Genomic DNA, 26,872 nt, shown 5'->3' with positions numbered 1-26,872 from the left:
TTTACCCCCGTAAAAGTGAAAAATTACATTTTTGCCCAAAAAACTGAAAAATTGCTCATAGACATATTTTTCATCCCTTATACTCATACCATTCTCCAATTTGTCAAATTTGATCTAAATTCTCTCAAAATCTCAAATTTTGTCCGTGGGTGGCAAAATTACGATTTTGCCCCTACACTCCAGAAATCACCAGAATTAAACTTTTTCACTTCCTATCATTAAATTATACTCCAAATAGTTAATCTTGGTAAAAAAAATTTCACTCCATGATCAAATTATTATCTTAGGTGGCAAAATGACGATTTTGCCCTTGAATATCAAAATTTCCAATTTTACCCCAAATGAACCCTCAAACTCCGAACAATATTTTTTAGTCATTCCTAGACTATAAAATATTAAATTTCATCCTACAATTCCTATTGGAACTAGTTCGAGGTTAAATCAACTCAAGTGTACCGTTAGGTACGATATCGGGTTTCGTCTTTTCTTAGGTGTTTTCCTAGCATAATAACATGCTACTCAGTGCGTGTATGTCATGACATGTATTTATAGGGTCGGGTTTTACATCTTTACATTCAAATGTGCTTTCACAAATGATAGAAGGGATGAAGTTAATAACAACTAAGTAGTTAGATGGGAACATCATTACTACAACCATTGAGGTGGTCGCTAATCCTCCCATGAGCAATGCTAAAATGGTGAAGATCGACAATGAGGGTCCTCAGCACCCATAAAATTATTTATTTTTATCATTTTTATGGATATAAATATTTTGGTTTGGAATTGTTAAGGTGCAGGAGATAGGCGTAATGTCAAGGTGCTAAAGGATTTTTTACAATAATATAAACTTTCAATTCTTATATTAGTAGAACCTTGAATAAGTGGGGTAGAGGCAGATACAGTTATTCGTACCTTAAATTTTGATAGGTCTTATAGAGTTGAGACATTGGGTTTCTCAAGAAGAATTTGGATCCTATGGTAAAAAGGTATTCAGCTTTCAGTTATTAAAAATCACTCACAGTGCCTACATTTGGCTATAGAGTATTCTGTAAGCTCTATTTGGTACCTACCAACAATATATGGACATCAACTCCATCTATTAGACAAGCACTATGGGATAAGCTTTCTAACTTTGTAAGAAATTTAGACAAGCCATGGTTAGTAGCAAGTGACTTCAACATATTCCTTTTCTCTCATGAAATGCAAAAGGGCTCATAAAGAGATAGTAAGCCTTGTTTCAAATTTCATCATTTTATAAATCAGTTTAACTTGATTGTTTTGGGTTATAAAAGTCCAAAATTCACATGGAAGAGAGGTCTTCTTTCTGAATGTCTTTACAGTGCTTTGTGTAAAATGGAGTGGCACCTATTATTTAATGAAGCGGTTGTTCAACATATGCCTCAAATACATTCTAACCATAGGCCACTAGTACTCTTTCTTGTAGAACATCGCAACATTCAAGTCTAGACAGGCTTTCATTTTCAAGCAACTTGGCTTGCACATAAGGAATTCTGTAATTTTATGTAGTAGACATGGGGAAATTCTAATGATGTCTTCTTTCTGAATGTCTTGATAAAACTTTGTGTAATATGGAGTGGCACCTGTTATTTAACGAAGTGATTGTTCAGCACATGCCTTGAATACATTTTGACCACATTCCACTAGTACTATCTCTTGTAGAACATCGCCATGTTCAAGTCTAAACAGGCTTTTATTTTAAAGCAGCCTGGCTTGCACATATGGAATTTCATAATTTTTTACAGCAGACATAGGGAAATTCTAGTGATATCGAAGCTAAAATGGGGTCTTTTGCAGAGAAATCGAGTCACTAGAATAGGAAGGTTTTCGACAATATTTTTTACAAAAAGAAAAACTTATTAATGAGACTGCAAAAAGTAGAGAAAGCTTTGGAAGCTAATCCAAGTAGACATATCAGGGAGGTGGAATATGGGTTACAAGTTTAATATGAAAAGTACTTCATCAAGAAGAAACTTTTTGGATGGAAAAGGCGAAAACAAATTGGATTAGGATAGGAGATGGAAATACAAAATACTTCCATATTCGAGCAACTCGAAGAAGGAACAAATTAAAGTTACTACACCTCAAAAATTCTAATGGTGAATAGTGTGACACCAAATATTCTCTAAAAGCCCAAGCAGTGGCATTCTTTCAAAATCTATATTCTAAAAAAAATGATGTGGTTCCGGCTTACCCCATCAGAGGTATGTTTCTTGCTCTTAATGCTGATGATTATTCGAACCTGATCAAACCAATTGCAGGAAAGGAAGTTCATGCTAGTTCATGTTGCCTAATTTGAAATGAAGTCACTCAAGGCCCTAGGAATTGATGGATTCCATGCTTTATTTTTTCAATCATAGTGGTCTGTCGCTAAGGAGGATTTAATCAAATATGTATCGAATGTCTTTGAATAAGGAAATATCGGGGCTAGGATGTGTCAATCTCTCATTGCACTCATTCCAAATATGCCAACCCTAGAATTCATAACACAATTTCGGCTAATCAGTTTACTTTCAATTGTTTTTACGGTACTGATGAAAGTAATAACTAATATATTAAAGCCAATCATGAGTTTTATTGTAGAAAGAACTTAGTCAAGTTTCATCCCAAGACGGCAAATTACAGATAATATGCTTGTAACACAGGAAGTGATACATTCATTTAGGCGAAAGTAAAGAGGCAAATGGTGGATGATCTTCAAAAAAGATTTGGAAAAGGCTTATGACAGGCTTAGTTGGGAATTTATCTATGATACATTAATAGATGCTGGCATTCTTACCAAGATTATAAATGTTCTTATTCGCAGTTGGAGCTGTAGTAGTGCCAAACTTTTATGGAATGGTTCTCACACTAAATCCTTTAAACCAGCTCGAAGTGTCAGACAAGGTGACCCACTCTCACCGTATTTATTTGTCTTTTGTATGGAGAGGCTTTTTCATGGAATCAAATCTATCGTCTCTCAAGAACACTAGAAACCAAGCAAATTAAGTCCCAAGTATCCACCTTTAACCTACTTATTTTTTGCAGATGATCTTATTTTGTTTGCAGATGCGTCTTTCTCTTAGATGAAAGTCAAAAAAGGTGTTTTAGTAGATTTTTGTGCATGCTCAAGCAGAAAGGTGAGCATGGAAAAGTCTACTTTTTGCTGTTCAAAGAATGTCAGTAGTAGAAGTATTAATGAGATCAAAATGTGCTCAAATTTTAATTATTCAAAAAATTTGGGAAAATACCTTAGGGTGCCACTGATCAACGAGAGAAAATGGATAAAGAACTTCAGTTATTTTGTAGACAAAGTGCGAAGTAAAGTGAGCTCTTGGAAGGTTTACTCTCTTTCTTTTGTTAACAGACTTATTCTAGTAAAATTTGTTTTGACAACCATCCTTTATTATACTATGCAAATGTTCTCTTTATCAGTTGATATTTGTAAGAAAATAGAAGGTTTTTCTAAAACCTTTCTTTGAGAGGGTGATGTTGATAATGGAAAAGTCCACTTAATTCATTGGCTAGATTTATGCAAACGTCGCCAAGAAGAAAGGATGGGCATTCAACGTCTTAAACTAATGAATGACGCCTTCTTTTTGAAATTACTTTGGCAACTATTAACCAGGTCGGAAGCTTTAAGGGTACAGGTGTTGTTGGAAAATAATGTATTTCATAAGGTTCAAACATCCCACATTGTCAAAATATATAAAAGGTGAATGCCTTATATTGGGAAACCAACTATGGGCTTGTTGCAAGCAAGGAAAACAGAGTGGGCTCGCGTGCACACAAGATTGGGCTAAATAGTTAAAAACTTCATATTTCCCCCCCTACACGCGAGTATACATGTGGGCTGTGCCCAAGTGACTTTTTGTACCTTGACCTTATTTTTTAAAACTTTTTCAACCTTTGATTAAATCAAAGTCCAACTCTACCATGCTTACCTGATTCTCCTGGTTTTCCTCAACGTTTATCCTAGTTTTGCTCCAACATCTATCTGACTTGGTATAAATGCTGACCAGGTTTTCCTCAACTCCCTCAACTCCCTGATCTACTGCAACATTCACCTTATTTGGTGCAACGTTTACTTCACTCCATGCCTATAAATGCAGCCTCACACCCTCACTCACAACACACACCAAAGCTTTTCTTTTCTAAAGCTTTCTCTGCTACTTCCCTCTACCTCTTTTCTTCTCTTAAGCTTCTCTATTGGGTTTTCTTCTTTCTTTTTCTTTCTGTTGTTCCTGTCATTCCTTAATAGTTTGTGCAAACTATAAGGAAGGGTCTATTGAATCCTGGAGAAGAACCGCTACATTCTTTTTGCACCGAGTTTTATACTCCGAAGGGGTAAAAATTATCCTTAAGGACAATGACACCACGCCTCAAACCAATTACTGCTTTTACTAGTTTTATATTCCTTTGTTTCTAATATTCTTTCAATATTCTTAAGGATAATGGATTCCCACGTTGATAATGCTGCTGCCACTGTTCCTAATGCTGCCTCTGTCCCTGCTGCCACCATTGTCAACGGTTCCCCCATAGCTCCCACTCTGATGACCATTCCTCCTATGCCCTCGGCTTCATATGCCAAACCATTTTCAGATATTTCCAAAATAGAAGTCTTTGATGGCAGAAACTTCAAAAGGTGGCAAGAAAGGATTTTTTCAATCCTTGATGTTCATGGGGTTGCTTTTGCACTAATTGATTCCAAACCAGATGATGTCAAGATGCTGGAACCATGGATGCATGCAAATAAGGTATGCAGGCATACAATCATTAGCACACTTTATAATGAGTTGTTTGATGTATACAGCCTTTACAAAGAAGCAAAGCAAATATGGGAGTCAATGATAGCCAAATACACTACTGAAGATGTTGAGAAATAGAAGTTCGTGATTGGCAACTTTTATCGCTGAAAGATGACAGATGACAAGGACATCAAGAGTCAGATCAATGAATACCACAAGCTAGTGGATAATTTGAAGGCTAAAAAAATCAACTTGCAAGAAGAGTTCGTTGCTGGGTTGCTAATTGAGAAGCTACTAGAATCCTGGAATGGATACAAGTAACAACTGAAGCACAAGGAAAAGCAGTTGTCACTTGCAGATTTGATTGTGCACATCATCATTGAAGACACAACTCGTAGGGAGATTAAGGCCTCCAAACCTAAGGAAATTGCAACTAAAGCCAATTTGGTGCAAGGCAGAACCCAACGCCAACCAAGGTACCTTTACAAACCTGATTATAAACCCAAAGCTCTTCATCCCACCTTCAAAAAGAAGGGTAGTTGTTTTGTCTGTGGAAAGCCAAGGCATCATGCAGCACAATGCAGAAAAAGAGCAAAGTGAAATGACAAACCTGCTAATCCAAGAGTCAACCTGGTCAAAGCAGATGAATCCGACGACATAATTGTTGTGGTCATTTCACAAGCAAATATGGTGGCCAGTGTGAAAGAATGGGTGGTAGACTCAAGTGTTACCAGGCATATTTGTGCAAATAGAAATGCCTTTACCTCCTATACTCCTGTAAGGGAAGGAGAAGAGACAATTTACCTTAGTGATTCTCAAACTGCTCAAGTTCTTGATAAAGGGAAAGTCCTTCTCAAGCTCACATCTAGCAAGACCCTAGCTCTAAATGATGTTCTTCATGTTCCCAATATAAGGGCAAACTTGGTATCTGTGGCCTTATTAGGCAAGGTTGGGGTGAAAGTGTCATTCGAATCTGACAAGATCATGATGACAAAAAATAATGTGTTTGTGGGTAAGGGTTATTGCAATCAGGGACTCTTTGTACTTAACATTTTCAATGTTTGAATGAAAATGGCAATTTTTCTGCTTACATGATTGAATCTGTTGATTTATAGCATGGTAGACTAGGACATGTTAGCATTCCCTATATTAAGAAAATGCAATCACTAGGATTAATTTTTAATATTAAAAATGGAAGCTTTAATAAATGCGAAATATGTGCTGAAACGAAATCAACTAAGAAAACTTGTATTTCAGTAAATAAGGAATCTGAATTATTAAGTTTAATTCATACAGACTTATGAGATCTAAAACAAACTGTGACTAGAGGAGGTAAGCAATACTATGTTACATTTATTGATGATTATTCTAGATTTACTAAAGTTTATTTACTTAGGTATAAAGATGAAGCTTTTAACATGTTTATTAAATATAAAGCTGAGGTAGAAAATCAACTGAATAAAAAGATAAAAAGAATTAGATCAGATAAAGGGGGTGAATATATACCGATTAATGATATTTGTGAAAAAGAATGAATAATTCATGAAATTATTCCTCCATATTCTCCTGAATCAAATGGTGTAGATGAAAGAAAAAATAGAACATTAAAAGAAATGATGAACTCTATGCTTGCTAGTTCCAATGCACATGAAAATTTGTGGGGTGAAGCTTTATTGTCTGCATGTCATATTCAAAATAGAATACCTTATAAGAAAACTGGTAAGATACCTTATGAATTATGGAAAGGTTATTCTCCTAATTTAAAATATTTAAAAATATGGTGGTGTCTAGCTAAGGTAATGTTTCCTGAATTAAGAAGAGAAAAATTGGTTCTAAGACATCTGATTGCATGTTTATTGGTTATGCTTAACATAGTGCTGCATAGAGGTTTCTTGTATTAAAAAGTGATGTTCTTGATTGTAATACAATTGTTGAAACAAAGAATGCCGAATTTTTTAAACATATTTTTCCATTAAGAATTGATACAATTTCTCATGCACCCTTTAGTAAAAATGATTTTAAAATACAAAATGATAATTTGAGAATGAGTAAAAGACCAAGGAAGGAAATTTCTTTTAGTAATGATTTTTATACTTATCTTGTAGATAATGATCCTTTGACTTATGTTGATGCAATTTCTTCTAAAAAAAGTTTATTTTGGAAAGAAGCCATACAAAATGAGATTGATTCGATTTTACAAAATTAAACTTGGGAATTAGTTGATTTACCACCTAGAGCCAAACCAATTAAATACAAATGGATTTTTAAAAGGAAATTTAATTATGATGGTTCTATTGATAAATATAAAGCTAGATTAGTTACAAAGGGTTTTACTCAAAAACCAAACATTGACTATTTTGGTACTTTTGCTCCAGTAACAAGAATTGCATCAATTCGTGTTTTATTTGCTTTAGCTTCAATTTACAAACTTGTTGTTCATCAAATGGATGTAAAAACTGCTTTTTTAAATGGTGATTTAGAAGAAGAAATTTATATGACACAACTCGAGGGATGTATTGTTCCTAGTCAAGAAAACAAAGTTTGTAAATTGATTAAATCATTATATGATTTGAAACAAGCACCCAAACAATGGTATGAGAAATTTGATCAAGTTCTTGTTAGTAATGGATTTTCTACTATTGGAGTTGATAAATGTGTGTACACAAAAACTGTTGATAGTGGATGTGTGATTATTAGCTTATATGTTGATGATATGCTTATTTTTAGTACATGCATTGATGTGGTTAATAAAATAAAATGCTTTTTAGCTTCTAAATTTGACATGAAAGATCTGGGAGAAGCCAAAGTTATTTTGGTATTAAAATCATAAGATATGATAGTGGCTTAATGCTAACACAAGAGCATTATGTTAAGAGGCTACTTAAAAGGTTTGGACATTTTGATATCACACCTGTGAGTACTCCTTATGATAGTAATATCCAATTAAAGAAAAATAGAGGTGATAGTGTAGCTCAGTTTGAGCATGCACAGATTATTGGGAGTCTGATGCATTTGATGAATTATACTCGACCAGATATAGCTTATGCTGTATGTAGACTGAGCAGATATACACAAAGTCCTAATAGAGATCATTGGACTACCTTGAGTAGGGTGATGAAATATTTGAAAAGTACTATAAACTATGGCATTTTACATAATGGATTTCTCGTTGTATTAGAAAGATACAGTGATGCTAACTGGAACTCAGATTCAGATGAGACGAAATCTACGAGTGGTTATGTATTCACCCTTGGTTGCGGTGCTATAACTTGGAAATCAGCCAAACAAACAATAATTGCTAAATCTACAATGGAGTCAGAATTTATAGCTTTAGAGTTGGCTGGTAATGAGGCTGAGTGGTTGAGAAACCTCATAGCAGATATTCCGTTAGGAATGAAACCAACACCTTCTGTGTCCATGCATTGTGATTGCCAAGCGGCAATAGCCATTACAAAGAATAAAACTTTCAATGGTAAAAATAGATACATTCGTTTGAGACATGATGTAGTAAAGCAGCTGCTTAAAGATGGAATTATATCCATTAATTATGTGAAGTCAGAGTTGAATTTGGCCGATCCTCTGACTAAGCCCCTAGGAAGAAAATTAATTAATGCTACATCAAGGGGAATGAGACTTAAGCCAAATGAGGAAATCAACAAATAGTAGTAACCCAACCTATGTGATTAGAAATTCCATGAATTAGGTTCATATGGGTAATAACAAGTTATTTGTTGATAAATTAATGCACTATTGAAAGTATTGTCCCTCTTATGGTGTGTAAGTAGTGCAAAACTGCAATGTAAGAGAGGTTGAGTTAAACTCTTAATGCATTCCATATTCCTTATGGGTAATGTATTATACTGCAGTATACACTTGATGGAATCAACCTATATAAGTGTGGAGTGTGGCCGTTCCTATGAGAACTATGGCAAATTTTCTAGAGCACTTATGAATAACCAGGCAAGCGCATGGCCTATTTGTGCAAAACCGCGTTGAACAGCAAAAATTATGGGGGTGTAATGTGATTGATGAAAACTATATTTCACATAAAGAATTTTGGTTCATATAAGTTACAAACTTCACCAAAATTCTATGATTTATATTTCATTCTTTCTAAGGGTGGTTCATAGCTTAAAAAGCACCAATCACGATGCATTACACTCAAATGAAATTTGACTCAGTAAAACTTCTTATAAAACCTTATGAAATATGTGGGGGATTGTTGGAAAATAATGTATTTCATAAGGTTCAAACATCCCACATTGCCAAAATATATAAAAGGTGAATGCCTTATATTGGGAAACCAACTATGGGCTTGTTGCAAGCAAGGAAAACAGAGTGGGCTCGCGCGCACACAAGATTGGGCCAAACAGTTAAAAACTTCATATTCCCCCCCTACGCGCGAGTATACACGTTGGCCCAAGTGACTTTTTGTACCTTGACCTTATTTTTTAAAACTTTTTCAGCCTTTGATTAAATCAAAGTCCAACTCTACCATGCTTACCTGATTCTCCTGGTTTTCCTCAACGTTTATCCTGGTTTTGCTTCAACGTCTATCTGACTTGGTATAAATGCTGATCAGGTTTTCCTCAACTCCCTGATCTGGTGCAACGTTCACTTCACTCCATGCCTCTAAATACAGCCTCACACCCTCACTCACAACACACACCAAAGCTTTTCTTCTCTAAAGCTTTCTTCGCTACTTCCCTCTGCCTCTTTTTTTCTCTTAAGCTTCTCTGCTGGGTTTTCTTCTTTCTTTTTCTTTCTGCTATTCCTGTCATCTCTTAATAGTTTGTGCAAACTATAAGGAAGGGTCTGTTGAATCTTGGAGGATAACTGCTACAGTCCTTTTGCATTGAGTTTTATACTCCGAAAGGGCAAAAATTATTCTTAAGGACAATAATACCACGTCTCAAACCAATTACTGTTTTTACTAATTTTATATTCTTTTGTTTCTAATATTCTTTCAACAGGTGTTAAAAGGTAAACATAATTTTGAAGTTGATAGGCATCCCAGGAATATTCATCGACAGAGTGCTTCAGCATTGTGGGTGTTGCTAAGGAGGCTATCGCAGGCATTTAATGTCAATTAAGATGGGCACTTGGAGATGGCATCTTTGCAAGATTTTGGACAGATATCTGGTTTAGTGATTCAGCGCTGCTAGCTAATGGAAATCAGTTAAATAAGCATGGAGTGGAAGTTGTCCGAGTTCGTGAATTCTTAGCACCAAATGGAGAATGGATTCAAGACAAGCTAATGGAGCATGCGCTAGAGGATGTAGCCAGAAAGATCGTGACGTCCAAACCTCCTTCATTAACTCTCAGTCCTAATGTACCGTACCAGGCCCTCACTTTATCAAGTGACTTTACAATAGCTTCAGCTTCATCAGGTGACTTTACAATAGCTTCGACTTATGAAAATTTGTGGACCCAATCAACTAATGAAGCTGTACAAACGAGTGGAGTGTGGAACACTGCTTGGAAATGGCATAGCCCCCAGAGAATCAGAATGTTTCTACTCTACTGCCTACATGGATGAATTCTCACTAATAAGAAACGGCAACGCAGAAGAATGACTAGTAATTCAAATTGTTTCTAGTGTGGCTTTGGGGAAGAATCAATTCTTCACTTACTAAGGGACTGCTCGGTTGCAAACATAATTTAGAGGAAAGTCATCCCACAGAGTGAGTGAAACCATTTCTTTACTCTTTTGTTGTCAGCATGGTTAGTGAAGAACTTAAGCAACTAGAAGCAGTTAGTTTTTGATAGCCCTTGGGCCATTGTTTTGGGACCATATGTTGGTATGCGTGGATGTGGAAGAACTCACATATTTTCGAAGGCAAGATACTACTTGTGGAAAGCAAGTTAAATGTGATACGTAGCATGGTAGTTTCCATTACCATTGCTTTTTCTTTGACAGAGAGCATCAGTACTTTAAGCTCCAAGAAAGAGGAGGTTTTCATCGGTTGGAGCCCACCGATGGTAGGCTGGTTTGCATTCAACTCCAATGAGGCATATAGGCGTTCTCCCCACACTGCTGTAGTGGGAGGTGCAATATGGGATTCAGATGGATAATGGTTAGGAGGATTTGCGGTGAAGCTTGATGGTTGTTCTGTTTGTTGAGCAGAACTGTAGGGGTATATCACGATCTTAAACTTGCATGGGAACTGGACTTGAGAAAGATTTGGCTTCAAGTTGATAATAGGATGGTGGTCAATGCTATCACTATACCTTCATCACGTCCTTGTGCAAATTCAGATTTACTCCAAGTCATCAGGACCTTCTTACAATGGCAATGGGAGGTTAAAATCTTACACATTTATCGAGAAAGGAATATGGTTGCCGATCTTATGGCGAACATAGGTTTTACTCTAGAGGAGGATAAATTAATTTATTCTTGTCCTCCAGTTTAAGTTAAGAGATTAATAATGTATGACATGATAGGGGTCTATTTCCCTAGAATGGTTTGATCTTAACAAAAGTTCCTCTTGAGAAAAAAAAAATAGGTTAAACTCTAATACATTGTATGTGAAATAATTAGTGTATGTCTTTATAGTAAATGCTAAATCCTATTATGGATGAGACTAAGAATTCACTATATAAAAGCAAGGTCTTTTATTTGAAAAAAATAAAAATCTCATATGTTAGAGAGTTGTAAATTATAGGAGGAGAAGATCTTAACGGCAAAACCCAACCGTTAATTTGATTAATATTATTTTCATTATCAAATCATGGATCAAGAATCAAATATAACTTTTTATTTTAAATTCTTACTAATGTTAAATCTTGAGTTATTATACATAGAGTTTATCTCATATATGTCATCTTCATCTTGGACAATAGAGATTTGTTTTCAGAAAAGAAAACGATAATAAAGGAGACAGAAACTATAGTATATAATTTGGTCTTTGGCTTATAAGGTTTAACTTGGAAGTAAGGAGAAATCATTGTAATATTAATCATTCTTACTAGTTAGGTTATTAGTCTAATAAATCAAGGCATGACATGTCATTAAAATTTATGTGCAATGTGCTTTTGTTTATGAATCCATGTGTATTAACATGACAATTTTAAACAACATTTTGTATTTTAATACGTTAAACCTACGATTCATCACGTGACCAAAAATGTTTATCTAATATTCTTTTTATAAAAAAAAAAAAAAAGATCAGTATAATTTAGAGCCGAAAATGTGATAATCTCAGTAGTGATTAAGAGGGCACCAGAGCCCTCGGTAATTATAATAGCTAGTAAGTACCAAGTTACACTCGCATGGTGATAGAGAAATAAGTTTTTGAACAAACAGCACTTATACCTTAAAAGGTGGATAATAAGGCTTAACAATCTTCGTCTCTCAGTGTTATTAGGTCACATTTTTTATGACAAAAGGCGCATCTCAACTCTTCCACCCAACCCAAGGGAAATGGTCAAGACTCGAGACTCTAAAATGGATAATATTGATAGATAAAAGATAAAATGGCGCCATGTTTTCTTTCTCCCACAAAATTAAAAATCAAGAGTTATTTTAATATCTTTATTACCAAATAGGGATATTTTTAAACTTATATCTTTAAATAGGGTAATTTAAGCCCTGTCAATGACACATCATATTTTTCTATGTTTTCTCCTTTTTTTTTTTTCTTTCTTTCTATCTAGATATATCTATTTTTTCCGCGTTGCCAAATTTCGAGAGCTTATCCACCACCGATTACCCCGGGGAAAAAAATTTTGTCGTTAAAATTGTTATACAAATTCTATCTTAAAAATAACAAGTCGTTTTGTTGTAATTACAATATCTGCTCTTATCTATAAAAAAAAAGGCATGAGTAAAAGATTAGAAATTAATTTTTTTAGAAGTAATTAAGTTATATATAGCTTATATATATTTAATTTATGACAGGGTACTTTATATTTTGTTAACATTTATTGCGATTTAAATATATCTTTAATAATTAAATTTAATCATAATAATTTATATTGGGTTCTTATTGAAAATGGGAGGTTCACAATTAATCTCCATTTAAGATGTACGACATGGAAGAGCAATAGGATTTAAAGTTGATCGGTCTCGAAATTTGAGTTATCAAAATACTATTGTAAGCACCACTTGCAATATTATTTAGATCCCATCTAGCAAGTTGAAATTTATAATTTAATTTTAATTTCTCATAATTATTATGAAGCATGTTGCAAATGATAATAATAAATGGTTTCAATTAATGAGTAATCAGCAAAAAAATTAGCATGTATCCAAAACATAATCATCTCCGCCCAAAAAGGAAAAGAATTCACAGAATAATGCATGTTACCATGTAAAATAAAAAATTTAGTCACTCCTAAATATCTGTATTTTGTTATTCATGAATGTCAACCCATAAAGTAAAATTTTAATTTTTTAAAAGATACTTTTTAATTTATATCAAAGATGATATAGATATATACTTATCCACGAATGATGTTAAAATATTATCATAGATCTTTTTACTTATCATATTAATTTATAAATATCCTAATGGGATATGAGACAACCATCTAATCCATTATAAAATTTTTAAACTCTATGGATAATATATTGGATAATTTTGCTATGGTTACTTATAATTTTCAGTTGCCAATAGCTTACAATTATCCATTTGTTTTAAAATTTCTAGAGAATAAACCACCCATGACGGCTTTTCTCTAGAATTGGGGGTTATCCAAAATTAGAAGTGGCAAACACAGCCTCGGTACGCGGTTAGGCCATGTATGATAGGAAAACATTCCTGAAATATAGAAAATCCCAATATTAATGAAGCATCTCTCACATTTCCATAATAATAATAAAACATCATTATCCTCAACCTCAAATTTAGTTGATTCACACATCAGACACTAATGATATATTTTCTGTATATATTCTCAAACAAAAAACAATTTAGATAAACTTAAATCCAAATCATTCTGACCCCACCCAACTCTCCGGCCTTTTTATTCCCAACAATTTCTTCTTCTTCCCCTCCTCCATTTAAACTCTGAAGCTTTTCAAACACCACGCAAAACCCCTTCTTTCTCTCTCTTTTCAACCCCCCTTTTCAGGAAAAAGTAACACATTTTTTATTCAAATTCTTCCGTTTTGGTTGATTTTACAGAGGTGGTCTTGTTTACATGGCCTGTTCATTGAACTGGGGTTCATATCTTTCTGGGTTCAATGGGACTGTGGTGGGCTCAAATTCCAATAGGGTTGCCTGGTTTGGCACATCATTGACTTCTTTAGAATCTAAGGATTCAACGTCAAAAAAGTTTCCTCTTTTGAGCATTGATTTTGTGGGCAAACCACTAGTTGTCCCAGATCAGAAAGGTTCGAGAAATTGGAGCAGCAAACCTGGAAACAGATTCTCTGTTCAAGTATGTGCAAATGTTTCTTACTCTGCTTGCTTTACATTTTGGATTTTAATACTTTTTCTTCTTTGGATTTGTCTGTTGGGCTCAAAACTGATGTTAATTCGATTGGTTTTCCAGGCACGAACAGCCTGCGTGAGTAGAGCTATGAGATGGTGGGAGAAGAATCTTAAACCCAACATGGTGAAGATCCACTCGGCAGATGAACTTGTGGATTCCTTGCAAAATGCTGGGGATAGATTGGTTATTATTGATTTCTATTCACCTGGTTGTGGAGGCTGCAAAGCTCTCCATCCTAAGGTATGTTTGGCCATTAGAACAACTTTTAGTAGTTATGGTCACATGTTTTATTTTAGAATCGTTTATTTTAAATTCTTACCAATCTAAATTAAGCCCTAATGATGTTTGATGGATTACTGGGCCTTGAATTGGAATTTATCCAATAGCCTTAAGGTACATATTTTGATTATGGCAAGAAAGATTAATACTAGTACATCTAAGCTTCAATAAAATGGTGAAGAATATCAAAATTGATTTTAATTCCTTAATTTTTAGATATTTGTGTGTAAAATTTGTTAACAGTGGCTTATGTTTTTAACAGATCTGTCAGTTGGCTGAACAGAATCCGAACGCGATTTTCCTAGAGGTTAACTATGAAGATCTAAATAACATGTGCCAGTGTCTCGACATTCATGTCTTACCATTCTTTAGATTCTATAAAGGTGCTAAGGGGCGAGTATGCAGCTTTAGCTGCACTAATGCTACTGTAAGTGTTTCAGTGAGTGGATATTATTCCTAATTTCTTGATAGTAAGTGTTAATAGATCATGTTCCCTGCAGATTATAAATGTAAATTTTCTGTATTGCAGATCAAAAAATTCAAAGATGCATTGGCAAAGCATGGTGCTGATCGAAGCAGCCTTGGCCCTGCGAAAGGTTTGGATGAGTCTGAGCTGATGACATTAGCATCAGCTGGTGAATTATCAACCAATTTTGAATTACCTTCCACCAAGGAAAAAAGATTGGAGGATTTACTCATGAGACGTGTAGAACTGTCTGGTATCATGAAAAATGCAGACAATAGCAAGATGGAGCTTAAAGAAGAGGCTGCTCTGCTCTAGGTTTTGATTTGTTAGTAAGCGTATGCAGGAGTAGTTATGGAAGAGGAGTGAAGTGGCTCCATCCTCCAATTTTGATATTGGTAATTCTCTATTTTCCATTTGTATATATCATTAGCTGAGTTTTTCATAAGCAGGCTCTGGGCTTTTTGAGTTGAGCCTTGCCAATTTTATTTATTTCTTGATTGGACGTTGTTGTATTCTTGTCAAGAAATTGGTATAGATTTATCTATAATATTGTTATTATAAATGTTTGGAACCATTTGGAAACTATTCAAGTTCCACATTTGTTCTACATTACTTGTTACTTTTCCTGCAAATTCACTGCTGAGTTGTTGTGCATTATTAATGCAGTTCTCGTGAAGTCCATGTGCATGACATTGACCATTTTCCACATAGCAAATTTATGGCCATTTACAGCCTGTGTATGACCTAACTCATTATAAAGTTGAAATTCCGTTCAATACCGAGAGTCGTGTTGCATAGTTTTATCTGTCTGTGACATACACAGATATATATATAAAGAGAGAGAAGGTAGCGTATAACCTTTGGGACAGCTGGGGGTTTTCATTTTTGGAATTATATGATGACTATGGATAATGATTTAGGGTTTAAGATCACATGGGATCCTGCTGGAATCGAAAATTTTCAACGTGTTAGAGAATCATTGGGGTGGTTGAGGCCAACCACAAGCATTACTGTGCTCTTTTTTCTACTCTTGTCATTTCTCAGAGACATAAAAACAAGCAAAATCTAAAACCGGACCCAACTAAATTCAATAAAGGATTTGGGCACACCTTCGTGGTTGTGTTATGTCAATTTTGAGGCAACTAGTTTTATATCAGAAGGATTCCTCTTAAGCTGCATGCCTTTCTCTCGTTTAATAATTTCAACTATGGGGATGTTTGACAATCAGGTTTTAATTCATGGCAAATAGAAAATTATGGGAATGAAGTGGAAGCAAAGGAAGAAAAGGTGGACGAAGACAGACAGGCTTGCAATTCGACATGATACAGGGACATGAAAAAGCAACATAAACTTGAGATTTGTTTGGTGGGTTGGATTCAAAGACGACTTTCATTGGGAAATCTCCTTTGTCAAGATATGCAGACGAGTTCACAAGATTTATAAAATAGTAATTTGAGATATAGTTTTCACAACAATATAAAAATTCGGAAGCCAAGTAGATAAAAGGTTGCGTGAATCCTGATGAATGATAGATTGAAAGGAATTGCACCCACCAGCCAATCAATTTCCAGCAGTTAAAAAGTCATTTTCTCGGGAAAAGAAAAAGAGCAGAGGGTCCCAGTCCCAGATGCTCCATTAAACAAAGTTGGAGTCTAGGCAGAAAACCGTGGCACTGACGTGGATTACTCAGATTCCTAATCAGATTTGACCCCACTCAATATATAATGTGGATGAGAATGGGCTACTTCACAATGGTCCCGATCATTTCTCTCTCCAGGAACTAAAGTTTACGGAAGCTCTCTTCTTCTTTTTTTTATTTCTAAAATCTAAGTTTGACAGAATAAATAAAAATAAAATAAAATAATTATTATGTAATTTAGCATAATGAATATAATAAAATAAAAATAACTATTGTAATTTGATACAATATTTGATTGGTAATGATCATTTTGAAATAAAAAAAATAAAAAATAAAAAGGTAAAAACACTTTTTGTTATATATATGATTATTTATTTTATTTTATTTTTAAATATTAATAATTTATATTTTAATTAAAATATTAATAACTATTAAATTAAATATTAATATTTTATTTATAATTTAATCATTAATATTTTAAAATATTAATATTTATTTAATTTAAATATTATTATGACTAATTTTTTATTTTTTATTTTATTTTTTGAAGATTAATAATTAAAATTTTAAATATTAATATTTTATTTTTTAAATATTAATAATTGATAATTTATTTAAAATATTAATAACTGACTATTAAAATATTTATATTTTATTTATAATTTAATCATTAATATTGTAAAATATTAATATTTTATTTAATTTAAATATTATTATGATCAATTACTTTGTTTTTTTTATTTTAAATATTAATAATTGATAATTTATTTATAATATTAATAATTTATCATTAAAATATTAATTTTTTATTTATAATTAAATCTTTACTTTTTAAATATTAATATTTTATTCATAATTTAAATGTTTTTATAGTATTCATATTTTATCTATGATTTAAACGATATTATGGTTATTTATTATTTTATTTTATTTTATTTTTTAAATATTAATATTTTATAATTTATTTATAATATTAATAATTTATCATTTAAGTATTAATATTTTATTTATAATTTAATCATTAATATTTTAAACACCAATATGTTGTTTATAATTTAAATGTTATTATGATTATTTATTTTTATTTTATTTTATTGTTTAAATGTGAATAATTTATTTAAAGTATTAATAATAGATCATTTAAATATTAATATTTTATTAATAATTTAATCATTTTATAAAATGCTAATATTTTATTTATAATTTAAATGTTAGTCTGATTATTTATTTATTTATTATTTTTTAAATAGTAATAATTTATAATTTATTTAAAATATTAATAAGTAATAATTTAAATATTAATATTTGTTTATAATTTAATCATTAATATTTTATTTATAATTTAAATATTATTACTATTATTTATTTTTATTTTATTTTTTCAAAAGATTTATAATTTATTTAAAATATTAATAATTGATTACTTAAATATTAATATTTATTTATAATTCAATCATTAATATTTTAAAATATTAATATTTTATTTATAATTTAAATATTATTACGGCTATTTATTTTTATTTTATTTTTTCAAAAGATTTATAATTTATTTAAAATATTAATAATTGATTACTTAAATATTAACATTTTATTTATAATTTAATTATTAATATTTTCATATATTAATATTTTATTTACAAATATTAATATAAGTAGGATTGTAAATTTCTAAATTTATGAGGGGTAATTTAGTCTTAACATGTTTTGAAGCTATTCCATCAAACATGGAATAGCTAATACTAAGGGAAAAGGTGGGTTTAGTTAAACCTAACTTTTAACTGATTTTAAAGAATAGTTATTCTTAAAGAATAGCTATTCCTTGATATAATTGCCAACCAAACATGGGAGAAAATATCACATGAGAATAGAGAGGAAATAGCTTAGCTATTCCCCATACCAAACATACAGTAAAACTTTTATTTTTTCTTTTCTTTTTTATTTCTTTTTTTCCCTCCTGTGTCCTGTTAATGCTTAAATGTGGTTAAATTAAAGGTTGTAATTGGATGGGTCAAATTAAGTCATTTAGGGTTAAAAGAAATTCGATTCATTTCGAATTTGAATCGTTTTATGTTGTGGCGAAGTCAAAATTTTAAGTTTGTAGAAACTCAAATAATATTTTCAATATTTGTAAAGGTAATATTATAACATTTTTAAGAAATAAAGATAAAATTTAAAAATTTAAAAAAATTTATAACATTTGAAAACTTTTGGAAGGTTGGTGGCCTCTACTAGCCCTTTTCCCTTCACCTCTAGTTTTATGTTATGGTCATCTTAAATTCAAATAATTTAGATTTGAATCATTTTTGAGTTCAAATTATTGACTTTTGAAATCAACTCAAATTGAATTCAAACGTGTAATTTATATCTAAGTCATATATTATTAATCGTAATAAGCTTATTTTTTTTTATATAAAAGGAAAAATAAAATCAAATTACATCAAATTGAACTAATAAACTCTTAAAGTATCAGCTAATAAGCAAGTTGATATACCATCTGATAGATGCTCAAAGATATGCACTCTCAAATTAAGAGTGTCATGGTATGTAATCACCCAATCAGCACATTGGTCGGCTTCACGATACATATGAGTAAGCAAACAATCCCAATCTCACAGAAACAACGCCTTGATACTTCTTATAAGGTTACCATTTAGATAAGAAGGTGAAACCTAGCTATTGATTTTCTAGATAGCCAACAGACAATCTGATTCAACACACAGCTTTCTATATCCCTTATTCCAGCATAGTAATAATCCTTGGTAAATAATCCAAAGTTTAGCTATAAGTGAGAAAGAAATGCCAAATTTAAAGATAAAACCTATAACTCAATGACCTTTGGCATCACAAGCCAATTTACTTGCTGCAGCAATTCCCGGTTAGCCCTTAGCACTCATATCAACATTTAATTTGAAGAAGTTTTGACACGATTTATGCTAACTAACTGCAACCTCATACTTTAGTCTAACCTCTCGGCTAAGATTATTCCAAGCATGCTTGGTTTTGGTCCATATCCAGTTCCAACCATTAGAAGGCCAAGTGAAAGTTGCATCAAAAAGTTGTTGATTTCTCCAATACCATAGATGCTAGACTGTGAAAACAAAGGTAACTCCCCAAAGGACATAATCAACTAGCAACAGACCAGAAATATTTTCAAGAATCCATTTAGTTAAGTTGCTAGTAAAAAAACTCCCATTAATTAAACATGGTTGAATCATTAGCCATGTTCTCTTCGAGGGTCCACAATCTTTAACAGCATGCACTATATTCTCCACTGTGCCACTACTTTGAAAGCAGGAGGATGAAGGTCTTCCATTCTTTGAAAAAGGCCATTTAGCAATTGGTGATGCATTATGTAGTACCCTCCAAATAGAAAAATGTTATCTTTCTACAATTTTTAATTCATCAAATCTTAGTTTAGTAGTCTTCATGAAATGTAAAAGGGTTAATTTTTTTTTTAAAGTTAAGGGTCAAGTTAAAACCTCATAAGTTGCTCTCACCAGGAATAAACCATTACTGGTTAGCCTCCAATAAGCCACATCATCATCTTTGCTTAGTGTGTCAAATTTGCATTGCCACAACTCGCAGCAGTACCTGGTACGGAAGAGATTGGAGTAAAAAATCGATATCCCAAGTTCCCACTTCATTACAAAAGCTTGCAATTGGAAAATTAGCTTTCGTATCAGTTATATCTCTTGTTGCTAATTTAAATACAGGAGTCGAGTCGAGCCACCTATCCACCCAGAACTTAGTGGTATGGCCATTGTTGATATTGATTCCGAAACCCTTTTCAAGAATATCTCTACTCTTTAATATGCTTCTCTAAGTGTGTGAGTCTATAGATTTGGCCCAAACAGTCATAAAATCATGTTGCCTTAAATACTTCTTCTTTAATAATTCATTCCATAATAAATCTTTTCCTTGCCACACGTTCCAACCCAATTTTACAAAAAGTAACAAGTTCATCTTCTTAGCGTCACGAATCTGTAAGCCATCATGAACTCCTGGCTGGCAGATCTTCACACATCTAAATGCATGGATCCTATAGTTGCCCGCTAAATGTCCCCACACACCACACAAAATCTCTATTACATGACCTTATTCAAAATCATATTTCCATACACTTGCATCATACCTTCAACTTTGATTTTTGATATCATAATATTACATTTTAAAAAACCTAGATAAGGAAAACAAATGAATTAAAAATCATTTACTAATTTAGAATTATTTTATGTAAAAATACAATTTGCTTTCAAAGAAAATATTAATAAATTTTTATTAACTGATATTTGATTGTCAATTCTATTACACTCATTATTATTAGTGATTCACTATAATTATTGTCACAGCTTTGCAACTCCAAAAGTTTGACATAGTGTTGATTAATTTCTTGAATATTAGAATTTATTGAGGGATAAAAAAGATTATTTAAGTTTTTGAATATGAATAATACCCTTTTAAGCTAATTTTGAAGAATTAAGATTTATAAGACAAAATTTAAATGAAATTTAAACGATTAATTTTTTTTTCTAAATGACATGAAAGGTTCTCAAATCTAGTGACTCGTTGCATTTTAAGTCATTATCTTTGACAACTACCTAATATTTATTTAAGTGCCCAAATTAACTTTATGAATTATTATCAACTATTTTTAGTTTATGAATTACTTTTTGTTTTTAAAGTTATTATTATCTATCCTAATAATTTATTTTAGTATCTTTGAGAGCGACAAGAAAGAACTTTTACTTATGATGTATAATTTAAGATAATGAATTTAATTATATTAAAAGAAAAAAATTGTTTTCTTACTCATAATTAAGAAGGATAACACCTAGAATTATAAAAAATATACAGAGTTAAAGGAAAGAGATAATCAAAGGCTAATTTAAAGTTATTAAATAATAGTTAATGAAAAATTTGTGTTATATTAATTATTTAAATTAAATTAATATTTTCATAATTTTAAATTATATTCAATTTCAAATTGAAATCTTTGTTGCTCTTTTTATCAAAACGGATATTCATATGCAGTGAACTTTTAGAATTCGAGCAAACTTTTATGTCTCAATTAAGTGAATGAAATTTGTGACTCACTTTAGGTTCAATAGAAACCTGTAAAATATACATTATGCTACTATCCTATTTAACAAGAAGTTAATGCATTTTCTTGTAAGAATTAAAGAACATGGGGTATAACATTAGCATACCATCCTAACCTGGTCTTGAGAGTCGAGTCTATTTTAATCCTTCGTGGTAAAAAGAGTATACAGAGATCAAATATTTTACTCATACAAATGAAATTGCTTGAAGGTAAAATCCTAATGCAGTATGCATTCAATCCCCTCGGCCACCGAAACTAGTACATATAGGAAATCATACATCTAGTTGCAAAGTGCTAGCTTCTTCTCATCTTGAAACAGTTTTCTACCAAAATTTTTGACATCAGATCTCTAATTTATTTATTCCAACTGGTCTCAATGAGATTCTAAGTTTAAAGCAACTTATATTTCATGAGAATCAACAGGTTTCAGACAATCTCAATAATTCGCCAAAACTAGCAAATATTCAAGTTTTGCGATTGTAAGACATTAGACAGCAATAAAACCATGCAATTGGAGAATATTTAAAGCCTTCATAAGTAGTCAATGTAGAACTGTTTATCACATGAGATGCTCTTGGAGCCCAATTGGTAATCAGGCTTCAACAACAGCACCATTCGAATCTCCGTTCTTTTTTAACAATCATCAGGCAATCTTCAAGCAAAAAACACAGAGAATGGATCACAACTTTTAAAATAATTTCAAAATTTATATCTTTAAAAAATAGCTCCAAGTTAAAAAGAGACCAAATATAAACACAATTATGTCAGCAGCATTCAATAGATAACATACTTCTCATAGTGGAAATTGTCCCTTCCAATGTTAATCAGTACGAACAATGACCAAAGGTTCCAAAGCTCAGGGGATGAGAAGCATTGCCGTATCAATTACTGATAAAAGGAGCATTGCATTACAACATAAGACACAATGCAGTCAAACAGGAAACACATCATAATCACAAGAAACTCAACTTTATATCTAAATCAATATACATACAAACATTAAATGCATCACAAGAACAAAATAACAACTAAATTATGAAATAAATTGAACAATTAGCCCACAGCAAAGCCTCAGATTTGCAGACGGACATCAAGGCTAACCAAGCCATTCAGTCCCGAAAGATGGTATTTTATTATGGATATCCTCATAGGCCACTGCTTGTTAAAAGCTTTAAGATAAACTTTATTGAAAATGTATGTCTATGGCCTGGCCCAAGAAATAATGGCGGCAATGCTGCTCCACAAGGCCATGCAATATGCAATCATCTATCGATGGAGGAACTCCACAGTGGGAGGACCTTCAACATCTATGAAAATTTGTTTGTGACGTTTAATTTGGAATTTACAGACATCAAATATATATATATATACATATATTTGCCCAATAAAGATAGGGATATAACCTCGTACTGAGAAAACACCAAAACACAAGATTTAAGTCTAGAATTTGGTAGAAAACAGATTAAGTGCTCAGATGTAAGTCTTTTCACTTCATTTACTCAAAATATATTTAACACCAGCATCAGCACCAGCACCAGAAATTGACAACAATTACATACTAAATTTGCATGTGTACGACTTAATGTGAACAATTAAAGCAAATTCAAGAAACATTTCTGCGGTCCGTCTCAGAGGTAGTGACAATTATCAGATATCATCATTATTTGATCTGATAATACGTGCATTAAAATGCATCATAGACAAACCACAATCCTTCAAGTTAAATACAGAGAGGATGATTAGCATATCAAACTATATTTCCAACACCTGTAAACAGAAACTCTATAAATCAATTTATTTTTGTGCATCAGAGAGATTCCCATCATAGACAACTCATCATCCTCAATGGGTGCTGATGTCCCTGTCTATTTTATCATCACTTGCACATATTCTAAGAGAATAAATCAGATTTTAATGGACATTCAAACTAGTAGAGCAAATGGTACATACCTAATAAAATTTAGGCAACTCACTGATATAAGCTTTACTCACAGAAAATCATTGCAATTATAGAGTGTAAAGCCATCAGTGGGGACAAAGATCAATCGCAACATTCAAAAGTCCCCATTTTCATAACTATAAATCAACATAAGTTTAAGCTTTATCAGGAAAATTTCACATAAAAGCAAGACAGTAATTTAAAAGAAGAGATGAAACATTAAATTAGAGAGATTCCCAATAAAAACCAAGTCATCAATCACCCAAAGAAAGGAGTGCAGATATTCAATCATCACTTGCCCATAAAATCAACAACCTTTCAAATATTCAATCAAAAGCAACTTTTATAATAGCTTAAAAAGCCTAAAAAAACTCAAATTTATGCTAATTAAACATGAAACATTCAAGCAAATAAGCATATTCAAAAACAAATCCTACTGTGGCATCAATCAGTTACAAGAATAGCCTTTTATGCCTCAGATTTGATATTTTTCAAAGAGAAAACCTCTCTCAAAGTATATTTAATACCATCATTGGCAAAAAAAGAAAAAGGCATAAACAAGACCAAAAAATAAAGAGAAAATTTCAAATAGCAAATCTGTAGAAATATTGGGAAAGAAGAAGAAAAATGAAAGCTTTGAGTCAAAAACAACGTAACATTAAATCATAAAGGAAAATCGCGCTAGCGTTTTATAAGATTTGAAGAAGATGGTGAGGGAGGAGGTGAAGAGGGCCTCCTTTGGAATGAACAACTAGGGTTTAAGGGTTGTCTGCTGTTACTTGTCCTATATATAGAGCGGGAAAGGAAAGATGTAGGGCAACGAGGGGAGGATCAGTTTTGGGCAATCTATGTGGGCTAAAATAGGGTTAATGGGCAAGCCCATTCATAATATTTTACAGTAGATTTGGGCCCATTGCCACCACATTTGTCATTACTTATTAGCCATTGGGTTTTTCTTTTAAATATTTGAGTGTATGTTGCATTGCAAACTTAACAAGTAGTTCAATTGAAGTCGAAACTTGCAAATTTTATGTAATTGAGCTTCTAAGCTACCCAACCCAAAGGGCTGAAATAGGTGCCTTCTTGAGCCCACTGTATCTCTTTTTTGTTTTGTTGCTCTTCCTTACGTAATTACATATTTGAAATATTGATATAACACTTAAAAAAATCTTTAAATTATTAAAAAATATAAATAAGTTATTATTTTTTTATTTTGTTCAATCAAGTTTGTATACTTTTATTTTAAATCAATTAGACCCTTATCATCAATAGTTGACTAATTATCATCAATCAAAATCTCATTTGTTATTTATATTCACACGACATTGATGTGGTATTAACATGAAAGATAAAAAATATCATATAATCATGTTATCATGTCACATCAATATATCACGTTATTATTCATTTAACATATGAGCATGTCACATCAATGTTAATTGTCATAAAATGATAATTATATTCACACGACATTGATGTGGCATTAACATGAAAGATAAAAAATACCATATAATCATGTTATCATGTCACATCATATATCAAGCTATCATTCATTGTAACATATTAGTATGTCACATCAACGTCAATTATTATAAAATGACAAATAGTATTTTGACAAACAACAGTTAGTCAATCATTAGTCATAAAGATTTATTTAGTTAAAAATAAAAATATAAAAGCTTTATTAAATACAATAAAAGAATAACAATTTATTTGAATTTTTTAAAGATATTTTAAGGACTATTTCAAGTATTATGCCTTGTATTTTTTACTTAATCGTTGATAACTCTATTCGATAGAGTTATTTTGATACATTTTAAGGCTTAAATAGTTAGATCTTTGAGATTTTAGTTTTGCATTTTAGCATTTTAAGTGTTTTTTCTAATTTAAGTTGGATTATATGTTGAGTAGTTAATTTAAGTTATTTTAGTTTAATATTACTTTATTTTTGCTTTAATTTACTTTAAGAATAGTTATTGTTGATTTTTCTCATTGCGTTTATAAAATATTTGATGAGAAAAGTTCATTTGATTTAAACTCGCACAAATATAGTGATGACTTTATTCGTATATATTACAGTATTTTGAAGATAACTTGAGTTGTAGAAGTCCAATTGATGTGATTCTTAATCCATTGAAAAGGTAAGAAAAAGGGCTACAACTTTGGTGCTTGCCACTTAGTCCGATTCTAATCAGATTAAGGTAAAACTCATATTTGAAGATGCTAGACTATTACAGTTCTGCACAAAGCAGCATGTTGAGTAAAGGCCACGACCTGAAGTTGCTCAAGGTTGCAGCGCCAAAGAAGCAAAGGTCGCAGCACTGAGGAGACAAGGTCGCAGCGCTAGTGAAAAGAAGGGTATCGTACAAATTCCCTAGGCTAGAACGCTACGATGCTAAAGAGGGGAAGGCTGCGACACTACTATAGCAAATGGGGCAGCGTTGTGACACTAAGGAACCCAAGGCCATGGCACTAGAGAATTTCCTAAAAATAAAAATTTGATGGGATTTTAAAAATTAGGTTATTTGGATCCTATTTAGGGGACTTTTTTCAAAGGTTTTGAGGAGGAGGTAGTAAGCAATTATTTTGGAGAAAAGGAACCAAGAATAAAGTAAGAAAATAAGAGAATTTGAGAGAAAATTCAGATTGCAAAGCTTCGATAATTAGTTTCTTTCTTTATTTTTATTTTTCTCTTATTTTTTTGGCTTGGATTCATTGTTAAATTTCTTTTGATATTGTTTTTATTAGATATTATAAACCAAACTATTTGTCTAGGATTGTGGTGGATTTTAATATATAGTCTAAATATTAGTTTCTTTTTTATTTATTATGAATGAATATAGTTTTGCTTATTCAAATCTATTTTTAATACTTTTAATTGTCTGATCAACAATTAACTGATTTATGAATCTAATTGAGACTTGACAAAGAGATTTTAGATTGTAATAAGGTTTGAATAGTGTATGTTTACATCATTTAGATGATCTGATTTGTGATTTAGGTGGACATACGCCAATTTCCATACTTAGCCAAATTAGGACATTAGCTTAATAAATTCAATTTAATTGATTCCTATAAACATATAATGAACTAATTAAATTAGGTATTTATGCAAGCGTTTCGATGGAAACTTGTACATAATTTTGGATCCTAGGTTGGTAAAACCACCTAAGAAGGTAAATAATTAGAGAAGTTGGCATCAAATGAAGTATTGAATGAACTCATAATTCTAGATCTTTAGTCTATTGTCTTTCTCAAGTATATT

At 31.9% G+C, this 26,872-nt stretch overlaps 1 protein-coding gene, 1 long non-coding RNA gene and 3 other non-coding genes across 5 annotated transcripts; 1 reads left to right on the top strand and 4 right to left on the bottom strand.

Moving 5' to 3' along the window:
* Positions 1 to 13,738: 13,738 nt before the first annotated feature.
* Positions 13,739 to 15,540, top strand: ACHT5 (atypical CYS HIS rich thioredoxin 5). The gene is made up of 4 exons (XM_007037332.3): positions 13,739 to 14,129; positions 14,244 to 14,423; positions 14,725 to 14,889; positions 14,992 to 15,540. The coding sequence occupies exons 1-4, from the start codon at positions 13,890 to 13,892 to the stop codon at positions 15,241 to 15,243; spliced, it is 837 nt and encodes a 278-aa protein (XP_007037394.3). The 5' UTR covers positions 13,739 to 13,889; the 3' UTR covers positions 15,244 to 15,540.
* Positions 15,541 to 22,050: 6,510 nt separating this feature from the next.
* LOC18604722 (uncharacterized) lies at positions 22,051 to 22,822 on the bottom strand. The gene is made up of 2 exons (XR_001926868.2): positions 22,459 to 22,822; positions 22,051 to 22,320 (listed from the first exon to the last, which is right to left on the bottom strand). It is a non-coding gene; the product is annotated as an uncharacterized LOC18604722 (long non-coding RNA).
* Positions 22,735 to 22,823, bottom strand: LOC148763720 (small nucleolar RNA SNORD96 family). The gene has a single exon (XR_016025640.1). It is a non-coding gene; the product is annotated as a small nucleolar RNA SNORD96 family (small nucleolar RNA).
* A 646-nt stretch (positions 22,824 to 23,469) lies between these two features.
* On the bottom strand, positions 23,470 to 23,555 carry LOC148763719 (small nucleolar RNA R44/J54/Z268 family). Its single transcript, XR_016025623.1, has one exon. It is a non-coding gene; the product is annotated as a small nucleolar RNA R44/J54/Z268 family (small nucleolar RNA).
* Positions 23,556 to 24,074: 519 nt separating this feature from the next.
* On the bottom strand, positions 24,075 to 24,149 carry LOC148763718 (small nucleolar RNA Z267). The gene has a single exon (XR_016025615.1). It is a non-coding gene; the product is annotated as a small nucleolar RNA Z267 (small nucleolar RNA).
* Between the last annotated feature and the right edge of the window lie 2,723 nt (positions 24,150 to 26,872).

This window comes from Theobroma cacao, chromosome 3 (genome assembly GCF_053813885.1).
Source record: "Theobroma cacao isolate CCN51 chromosome 3, ASM5381388v1, whole genome shotgun sequence".
NCBI classification, from domain to species: Eukaryota; Viridiplantae; Streptophyta; class Magnoliopsida; order Malvales; family Malvaceae; genus Theobroma; species Theobroma cacao.
Note: the sequence above shows the minus strand (reverse complement) of the source record. Positions and strands in the feature narration are given on the sequence as shown.